General features: G+C 40.5%; 2 protein-coding genes across 2 annotated transcripts; one reads left to right on the forward strand and one right to left on the reverse strand.

Annotated features, from left to right (window-relative positions):
* The first annotated feature begins 411 nt into the window (after positions 1 to 411).
* On the forward strand, positions 412 to 5,305 carry LOC115752180. The gene is made up of 2 exons (XM_030690233.1): positions 412 to 451; positions 4,685 to 5,305. The coding sequence occupies exon 2, from the start codon at positions 4,692 to 4,694 to the stop codon at positions 5,121 to 5,123; it is 432 nt and encodes a 143-aa protein (XP_030546093.1). The 5' UTR covers positions 412 to 451; positions 4,685 to 4,691; the 3' UTR covers positions 5,124 to 5,305.
* Positions 5,306 to 6,487: 1,182 nt separating this feature from the next.
* Positions 6,488 to 8,325, reverse strand: LOC115752181. Its single transcript, XM_030690234.1, has 3 exons — positions 8,190 to 8,325; positions 7,946 to 8,065; positions 6,488 to 6,804 (listed from the first exon to the last, which is right to left on the reverse strand). Exons 1-3 carry the CDS (start codon positions 8,208 to 8,210, stop codon positions 6,688 to 6,690), a joined length of 258 nt encoding a protein of 85 aa, XP_030546094.1. The 5' UTR covers positions 8,211 to 8,325; the 3' UTR covers positions 6,488 to 6,687.
* Between the last annotated feature and the right edge of the window lie 1,750 nt (positions 8,326 to 10,075).

Consider the following 10,075-nt stretch of genomic DNA (forward strand, 5'->3'; position numbering starts at 1 on the left):
ACGTCAGAAAATTTAAAAAATTAAAAACTTGTTTATGACTCGTTTAAGACAGTAAGATAACTGATTTAAAATCCATTAGGTTGTTTTGTAACCCATTTACGACCTACTTAAACTTGTTCTTGAAAATTAAATAGAATCCATTTATGACCCATATTATTAGATATGGGTTAAAATATCAATTTTACACCCATTTTACCATCTCTAGCCAAGAGAAAGGGCCCGACTGCCGACGACAAGTGCGGAACAAGAGAAGACTAAAAAAGCCTACAAGCATTATCAAGTATCAGTTGAGGAGCCCATGCTTTCTGAGAACTCCATAGAAACTAAGGGAGATGACATGAAAATGCATCCGTGGTACGGTGTATTAATTGTCTTCAAGTAAGCTGCCTCATAATTTTCATCAATGAACCTACCAAAGTTTACAAACCCCCCCCCAAAAAAAAAGACATCACAATTATGGATGAATCAGTAGAAAGTGAAGAGAGACGAAAAGAGCATTTTCTTTAGAATAGGAAGCAGGGTCTGGAGCAAGTACCCAGAGGGGTCGTCGCCCGAGCTTCCACACGACGGCATAGTCCCGGGCCACGGAGTCGACCGGGGGGTTCTTAGCTACTCGACCGATCTTTGAAGAGCTCTCATGGTGGACGCCGCTCGCTCCTTCCCCCAACACTTTGACCCGAATTACTAAGAAGCTCTGTTTCTTCTTCTTCTTCTGCTGCCGTGTTATCAGCTTAGAGAGTAGCAGCCATCAACTTGGGAATTTTGCACCAAAAGTTTTGGGAATTGGGTTTTGGGAAAAGTTCGCATGAAAAGTTATTTGAATTAATACTGGGGCGAGTTCGTATCAAAAGATGTTTAATTGGCACTTGAAAAAGTTTGCACGAAAATTTTTGTGATTTGATTTTTTGGAATGTTCGCATCAGTTGCTTAGAAAAGTTCGCATGATAAGTTGTTAGAATTAATACTTGGGCAAGTTCGCACCAAAAGATGTTTGATTGGTACTTGGAAAAAGTTCGCACCAAAAGTTTTGTGAATTTGTTTTTGGGATTGTTCGCACCGACTGCGAGGAATAGTTCACAAGAAAAGTTATTTGAACTAGTATTCGGGTAAGCTCGCACCATAAGATATTTGAAGTGGTACTTGAAAAAGTTCGCACGAAGTTTGAACAAAAAGTTTTGTGAATTGAAGGAATATTCACACCAATTACAAGGGAAAGCACGAAGTTTCTTTGGGTCGTCGGCCCTTGTTTGGTGTCGGCGAGGGTTGGCCGACGGCCCTCGCTATATTTCATAGAAGACAAAAGAAAAATAAAATAAAATAAAATAAAAATTGTAAAACATCATGAAATTAAAAAAAATAAAAAAACTTATTGATAACTTATTTAAGATAATTAAGTAATCTATTTATGACCCATCTAAAATTTATTTAAGACCAATTAAGTTGTTATATAACCCATTTATGACATACTTAAACTTATTTTTAAAATCAAATGCAACCCCTTTATGACCCATATTATTAGATACAGGATAAAATACAGGCTTTACATCCATTTTGCCACCTCTAATCAAGATAAAGGACCTGCCTGCCGACTCGAAGTTATCACGAGTTTCTTTCTCTTGATATTTGAGAAGTATGGACTCTAGTACTACCTTTTCGAGCGTATCGGTTGGGATCCACGATTAGGAAAAACTGTTCAAAAAATACTAAACTTATTGTACTTTTGCCAATTCACTCGTAAACCTCCTTTTTATTGTGCTAACTGAGTGAATATGTTTAGGATTCAATTGGCCAAACTAAAAGATCTAGCAATGAATTAGCAATAGTGAAATAGATTTAAAACTATTTGGACAATTTTTCTTGGCTAAGTCTTGAGTCACGACGTCATGCACCGGACCAATTGAATAGGGAAAATTGTCAAAAAAGTCCCAAACTTATTAAAGTTTTTCCAATTCAGTCATAAATCTTTTGCATTTGGGTCAATTCGGTCCTAAACCTTTCTTTTGAGCTAATTCAGTTCTAAATATTTTGCATTTGTGCCAATTCGGTCCATTCGGTCAACTTTTGTTGGCTGGCGCTAACGTGGCATTGTCGAAACAAATTTTAATATATTTTTGTTTTTTATTTAATTTTTAATTTGGTCTCCTTCTTCAGGCCATGGCTTCCTCACCCCATGGCTAGAGGAGAGGGCCGGCTTGGCCATTGGCAACCGGGGCCGCTAGGGGTGGCCGGTGCCGGAGCCGTTGGGTGAGCTTTGGCCTTGCCCAAATCTGGCGAGGCCAAACCTTGCCATCGCCCGGCCATGGCGACCAAGAGCGACAAGCGGGAGCGAGAGAGAGCGTGAGTGGTGGCCAGCTTGGGAACTAGACAAGATTCAACAGATTTGAAACGGAGGAACGAATTGGCAATGGGGAGCCACGGCCGGGCGACGGCCTAGCCAAATTTGGGCGAGGCCGAGCTCGCCTAGCCGCAATAGCAAAGGCCTCGCCCGGATCCGGGGAGGCCGAGCCTCGCCTAGCGGTGCTGGCGTTGGTGCCAATGGCCCGCCGGTCCTCTGCTCCAGCCATGGCTTGAGGAAGCCATGGCCAAAGGAAGAAGAATGAAAAATAATAATAATAAAAGAGAAAAAACAAACAAAAAATTGTAAAAAATATTAAATATTATTAAAAAAATTCCGGCAAAGTCATGTCATCGCTGGCCCGTCAAAATTGGCCGGATAGACTGAATTGATACAAATACAAAAGGTTTAGGAAAAGTACAATAGGTTTAGGATTTTTTTGACAATTTTCCCACTTGAATAGCAACAAACGTACTAGGATTGTATCGAGACTCAGAGTCCCACAGAAAAATTCATCCAAGTCTAAACTGATTCACGCGCGGAAATTGATTTGGTACCGTTAAGACTAGTCTTTATGTTGCCTAACAACTGCCCTATAAATCGAACTCTTGCCGAGTAAACGGAATACGATCGCCCTCGGTGCAGCCCTTACCATAAATTCTAAGTCCCTTTTTGAGGCCATACGAATTTCCCGAAGCGGCGATTCATGTGGGGGGACGACCGTGCAAAGAACGAGAACCCCACTTCACTGTGCCGAACGAGAGTCTTGTGCAAACTTTGAGCTCACCCCTCACGGAGGGCCGTAGCTTGTCATGTGACTGCATGAGTGAGAGTCAATTGCGCTGTGCCGAAGAAGGAACAGGGGATGGCGGAAAAAGCGTGAAGGTGACCGATCTGGTTTTAATATTTAGTCGAGGAATGAGCATTGATTTCAGCTTCTTCTTCTTCTTCTTCTTTCCCCCCTTCTTTCCATTCGCTTCTGTTGCCACCTTTGCATATAATAATTTTGCGGGCGGGTGTAATGTGGGAAGTAGCCACACCCCCAGGGCCCCACCATTATAATTACACCCACCAGTGGTTCATTGCTATGGCTATGTGCAGGCGTATGTACCCTTGCTGAACTCCCAAGCTAAGAAAAGAAATGAAATCCACATGATGTGCCATCACTCCTCACTTTTGGAAAAATTATATAAAAAAAAAAAGGCCTTAAACCCGTTGGAATTGGCACAATTCAGTTTTCAACCTTTTGTATTTGTACCGATCTAATCAATCTAGCTAACTTTGAGTGACGGACGCCATCGTGACAAGTTTTAACAATATTCTAATCTTTTTCAAAAATGATTTATTTTATTTTATTTTATTTTTATTTATTTTCTTTTCTTCTTTTCCTCTTCTCCTTATTCCTCCAGCCGATCGCCGGCACTAGCTAGGGCGACCTTGTCGGTCACTAATCCGGGGATTGACTGACAGAATAAGGAGAAGAAGAAAAAAGGAAAAAAAAAGAAAAAAATCAACAAAAAAATTGAATAAATATATGAATATAATTAAGAATTGCCACGTTAGCATTGACTCGTAAAAGTTTGCCAAATGGATTGAATTAACACAAATATAAAAAATTTAGAACTGAAATTTTAAAGAAAATTTAGAATTGAATTGTCACAATTGCAGCAGATAAAAAACTTTTTTTGGTAATTTGCTGCTATCAGTTTCTATCACGCTATAAAGCAGAGCCAACGTCGACCCCTTATGATTCGAATCTTGCTTCCTCTCATCATTACCACCAACAAGAAAAGGATGACTCGGAGTGAGAAAAGACAATTTGTTCAAGAGTCAAAATAACTCGTTCTCACGTCTGCACTTAGATGTGCATTACAAGGCACTCAAAAGTGGAGATTACATGTGACGGGACCACTTGAGCCCTGAATGCTGCAGGCGCTGATGCACCATGAATAAGGTCACGAGGAGGAGGGAGCCTCAGTGTCCAAGATGCCCTCCATACTTGGGGTATTGCTCTTGCAAAAAATTAAGCGCTTGAGATCCATGAGAAATATAACAAATGATCTTAACCGAGGAGTTCTGGAAATAAATGAGAGGAGATAATCTCCTTTCTCAGACTTAGAAGTTGGAAGAAGGCATCTTAGGGAGAACTTGCTTTCTTACCCTTTATGCATGAACACCTTCCCATCATTGTGTTCCCTCCTCTCTAATCATAACCGCCCTCTAATTATACCTCATCAATAATTCAACTCCAAGCAACAACCCCCTTCATGACTCCTATAAAAACCAGCCCAAAGCATCCTCACCTTTTCAAACCCAGAGAACTAGACCAAGCTTTACTCCCAAGATACCAAGAAACATGACACCCATGTCCTCCTTCTTGCTCATCCTGTTGACTCCCGCTTTTCTGTGCCTGGCTAGAGCACAAGACAGAGCCCCCCATGGCCTAGCGTTTGAAAACCCCGTGGCCTTCTCACCTTCGGCATATGATTTCTTCCACCCAAACACGCAGCAGACCACTGTAAAGAACCCATGTGCCAAATCCAGTTGCTCCCCATTGCCTGAAGCGGCTCAAGTGGCTGAGGCGGCTAAAGCACAGGAAGGCGAACTCTCTGCGTCCCGTGACAGTAAAAGCAGGATGGGAGCTGGTAGCGTGGTCGGCATTGTGTTCGGTCTTGCATTTGCTGTGCTCTTGGCAATGGGCATATATTATATAGTGGTCACTCGCCAAGCTAATGCAAGCAAAGCCAAAGCCATTCAACCAGACGCTGGATGCGCACAGTCAGTATAGGGTGTTCCATCATGCTGGCTTGCCGAGAAGCCTCTCCCTATCCCCTTATCTCTGTCCTTACTACTTCTATTGTTCCCTTTCTCCATAGGATTTATTGTCAGGGAATTTTTCTAGCTGATGTATGTATTTCTAAATCTAGCTAATACCTTTAGAATTAGTGAAAATGTTGCCTCCAATGTCAATGACTCTACCCTTTGATGCACTGTCCTGGCGCAGTGTACTGCATGAAAACTAAGATAATGGCCAAATACAAGGACATGCCTAAAAAAAGGTCCCTGAGGAATAATACGAGATGATAGGGCAGTCCAGAGAAATATAACCGCAATGGCATATCTGAAAATGTAAATGCAGATGCAAATTTATCAGACATGTAGACCACAGATTGACAAGATAATGTTAGGACACGTGGAGGTATGTAATTACACTAATGCAATCAGAAAACAAGGAACACAATGGATAAGAGTTCACTATCGGTATAAACATTTTAACTCATACTATCACAAGTACTTGCCAACATGCAATCAATGTCCCACAAGAATTTACATACCAATTTACAAGAACATCCAACTTTCAAACAAATAAAGTCTCTTCACATGCTCACAAACTTTGGCGGAAAAGACAGTTCTAGCGACACCTCAAGGAAAGAATTCATACCAATCACACCAACGAGAACAGACAAGTCGCCTTTAGATGGTAACATTATCTATATCAGCATATTCCTCGCTCTTGTCCAGCCAAAACAAAATTAATGTTGATATATTTCTAATGGAGTCCTGTTAAAAAGTGACCCAGGGGCACTAGTTAAGACTGCTAGAACTGGTAAAAAATGCTTATCAACAGATTTTGAAAATGGGAAAGAATATATTAAAAAAATGGCATGCTTTACATAGAAATAAGAGCACAATTAATGACCATTAACAAGTGCCTTGAGCACTATTAACATTTTCTTCATGACATGAGTCACGATCTAATGCCCTCCTCAAAACATCTTGAAGAAGGAAAACTAGTTTTGCAACTAAACCTCACCCAACATATGCAGGAAAGCTAAACCTCACCCGATACATGCAGGAAAGTAATGTTAACATCCCCACACTCATCGAGGTTAATTCATCTATCGACTCCATTCCACACTCTTCTCTTGGATTTCAAAGTCTTGCCTCAGAGAAAAGTGGGTGAAAGCTCGATCTACTCTTAACCAAGCTCTAGATCATCTATCCATAAGTCCAGTAAGAATCACTAGTCTTAGATGTCCCTGTTCGAGTGTGATGGATCTTCGCCGTTCTATTGCTCTATTTAAATTAATAGCAACATCAAAATATATTAATGAGCCAATGCAGTGAATTGAAATGGAAGGTCCAAAAGGGAAAAGAAAAAACAACAGAATTGAATTGATGTTGGCACAGGCAAAACTATAACCAGGGCTCATATCTGACGGGCCTAGCTGAAGAAGCTGGTCAACTGAAGAGGAAATGGAGAAATACAAATACAAGAAGGACATTACAGAAGTTATTTAGACAAAAAAAATTATGAAGTTCCATGTATTGGGAAAACAACTCAGATTTTTCTACCACCCACGAGAGCTAAGATACTCAATAGCCGGTCCCAACATCCTATCCACTGACTGGTTCCACAGGTGTGCGAATTCTGTGCGAAATTCTTTGCCAAATATAGGCTCTCTTTTCTGCAGAAGGTTGAAGCAATGAGATTTTAAATACTGCAGCATGGAATGCCAAAAAGATATGCAAATAACTGCATCCATTAAGTCCACAGATCAGAAATTAAAGCAAATGGAACTGAAGTAACCAAAGTAGACTGGTGCTCGGCAATGAGCAAATTTACATAACGACAGAAGCAAAGTCACTAACAAATTGAACAGCCTCAATTAATACAAGTGAAACCTCACATCCTTCACAGTGTTCATAAACTGCTAGATTCACTGATTTCTTATGCATCTTGAGATGCAAGCAAGAACACCCTGGATGGATCTGGCCTGGTAAAGTAATCTTACTGTCTTACTCTTACCTAAGAACGACAGGCATTCAAAGCCATTTCAAGGCAGCACCACATAACTTAGTGGTAACCCGGTTGATTAAGTACGAGAGGACAAGGCAAAATGCTTAATCATATTCAAATTAACTGTTGGACTACTATTGAAAAGAAGTGGAAAAAGAATTTCACGTGATCATGAGAAAGATAAAGTCCTATTTCCCCTCAATCCGATAAACTATCACCACTTGGGAAAAAGAAAACAATTCAAACAAGTTTTTGGCATGTGTCTGCGCGTGTCGTTTTTTTCATGAACCAACAAAGTGCTCTGCCTCAGGTAATCAACATATCCCGCAGGTTTAGCCAATGGCTCCACGTTCCATTGGTTATTAGTGGACAGCCATAATAGATGCACAGACCAAACCTCAATCTCATCATCTCCAGATTCCATTTTCAGAGCAACAACTTCTACCGGTTACTCAAGAGACGAAATGTCCAAACTTCTGAATGCAATCGAATGGAACAAAACCCTGTAAAGCATTTAGATCAAAACATGCTCTTCCTGGTAATTCACATCGTACTCTTTCAATCTTCCGACCTCGAAAAAGTATGTTCCTTCAATTTGGGATTACTGAGAGCTATTCCATTTCTTCCACTAGTCCCAAACGTACATTCTCCATTTTACAATAATTGAAAAGGAAATCGCGAGCTATTTAGCTCACTGAAGACAAGCCTTCCATTCAATAACCCCAAACGAAGGAGCCCAGTCTAGGGTTGTGGACCGGGACAACCAATGCGAGTCAACAAGAGCAAGCTAGTCGAACACCAAATTTCACCTGAGTGCGAGCGGCGAGGCGAGACCGATCATCGGAAATGGACCGGTATATCCTCTTCCGTTCCTCGAGCACAATCACTCCGGCGAGCATGCCTCCCAGAGCAGCCCCAAGCAGGCGCTCCTGCAAAATCCGATCCGAGCAGAATCAATCAATCAACCATCCACGGAAGCTCAAATCTCACCGACGGATTTTGACAACCCGAAAAAGAAAGAGAAAATCTCGATGAAGATTCAGTGGACGGTACCCGAGCTAGAATGCTAATCATGCTGGTTTCGCTCGCTCGCTCGCTCGCTTCGGTTCAGGATTCGCAGAATTCCGGAGCGGAGGACGACGAAGATGCAGAGGGAGACTTAGGACGATGGGAGGTTCGCGGTCGGGCCTGAATTGCGAAATTCGTCCGCCTCGTCCGCCATTTGAGGCCCAAAACTTTTTTATAGTAAGCCCGTTCATGTACGAACCTTGCGGCTCATGGGCTGTGATTTTCCTTTCGTGGATTTCCTAATAAAAAAAAATAGGTTTAATATAACGAAAAATCTCAAACCAATACATCTATGATAAATTTATCTCAAGTTAATTTTTTACAACAAACACCTTAGACTGTTACATTTGTTATAAATTTACCTTCCAATAGTTTCTATTAAATTTTATTATTAAATTGCTGAGTTTGATTTGACGCGACAGTTTGGAGTTTTTACCCTCCGTTTGTTATAGATGTACTAGTTTGAGGTTATCAATGTAGACGGAGAATAATTTGTCACAAATGTACAAGTTTGGAATTTTTCGTGGTATAAAACCTAAAAATACCATTTAATTGTAATAATTTTGCATATGACTCTCGTGCAATGAAATTAAGCAAATAAATTCTCAACATCTCGTCCTCGGTGGCCACAATGACAAAAAATAATAATAATAATTTATTTTTTAAAATTGTTCACGTCAGCATTAGCTATACCACGGTGGACTCCCGGCATCTATGTTAGTGATTGCCGGCCAATTTTGATCGGATAGGCTAAATTGGTCAAATTGACATGTTTTAGATTGAATTGATATTTGTTCAATGTGTTAGTATTTTTTTGGTAATTTTTCGGACAAACATGAGAGAAGGGCGATAAAAAATAAGAAACGCCTCGTGTAAAATCTAATAAAACAACAATTTTATTGAAGAAAATTTTATACCTTTCGCGACTGTGCATACTTCAAAAACGAATATATTTTACAAATGTTAGCGTTCATTTTTTTTCGTACGAAATATTTAGTGCACGAAATTTTTTTTTTTTTTTTGGGTCTGTCTTAACTTTAACTCTCATCAAAGAGATTGTTGATATCTAAAGTTTGGCTATCCTTTTTAGTCATTAATTAGGGACTAACGTTAGTTCCTAAGAAAAATAATTAAATCATTTTCATACATTTAATTTCAGCATGCGCTGCATTTGTACTTATCAGTTGAGGGGGCTTCGTCAAAAAGGGTGAGAGGGTGAGAAAGAGAGAGTACGACACCGTAGAGAAGTCAGAGGTCTTTGACTGGTGATCGGACAGCAAAACAGTAGAGAGAGTGCAAAGGGGTGTCGGACTCTCGCTCTGAAAAATCAGAAACTCACGTTAGAAATTAGGGAGCAAAAATTGTGATCGAGAACTTTTCTCGGATCGCTCTCCATTACCATTCTCGACGGTCTTTCGCTGCACACACGAGAAGTTTATCGTGTTTGGCCGAATCTTGATCCATTGTGGCTCCTTGCATCTGACGTGTGGATGCTCAAAAAGTTGAAAGGAGGATTTAGTCAAACATCCACAAATGTCCATGAAGTTGCTGCCGTGATACCTCACAACTTCTGGATTTAGTCGGCTGAAATTTTGGAAAAAAAACCCCACAAAATACTCTCGACAATTATTTGGGGAAAGAGGGAAAGGAGGATTTGTTTGATATCGAGAAGTGGCACCGAAGGGAGAAAATGCAAAATTGACAAGGAAAACGGCGTTTTTTGGGAAAAAAGCCGGGGCCAAACTGCCTACGGCTATTTGCAATTGATTCGTCTCGAAAAATTACGCGAAATAAAAAAAAACAAATTGTCCCAAACGGAAGCCCGAGCGATGAGATATACTCTTCTAAAGTTTTTCCCTTTCTTTATTCGT

Source organism: Rhodamnia argentea, chromosome 6 (genome assembly GCF_020921035.1).
Source record: "Rhodamnia argentea isolate NSW1041297 chromosome 6, ASM2092103v1, whole genome shotgun sequence".
In the NCBI taxonomy this organism is placed as follows: Eukaryota; Viridiplantae; Streptophyta; class Magnoliopsida; order Myrtales; family Myrtaceae; genus Rhodamnia; species Rhodamnia argentea.

What these genes read in the sequence shown, in the direction of transcription:
- LOC115752181 (XM_030690234.1), bottom strand. Translation starts at nt 8,210, where the DNA reads ATGATTAGCATTCTAGCTCGG. An exon ending in TGATTAGCATTCTAGCTCGG is followed by an intron (nt 8,066 to 8,189) that starts GTACCGTCCACT and finishes CGGATTTTGCAG; the next exon opens with GAGCGCCTGCTTGGGGCTGC. An exon ending in GCCTCGCCGCTCGCACTCAG is followed by an intron (nt 6,805 to 7,945) that starts GTGAAATTTGGT and finishes AACCTTCTGCAG; the next exon opens with AAAAGAGAGCCTATATTTGG.
- LOC115752180 (XM_030690233.1), top strand. Translation starts at nt 4,692, where the DNA reads ATGACACCCATGTCCTCCTTCTTGCTCATCCTGTTGACTCCCGCTTTT.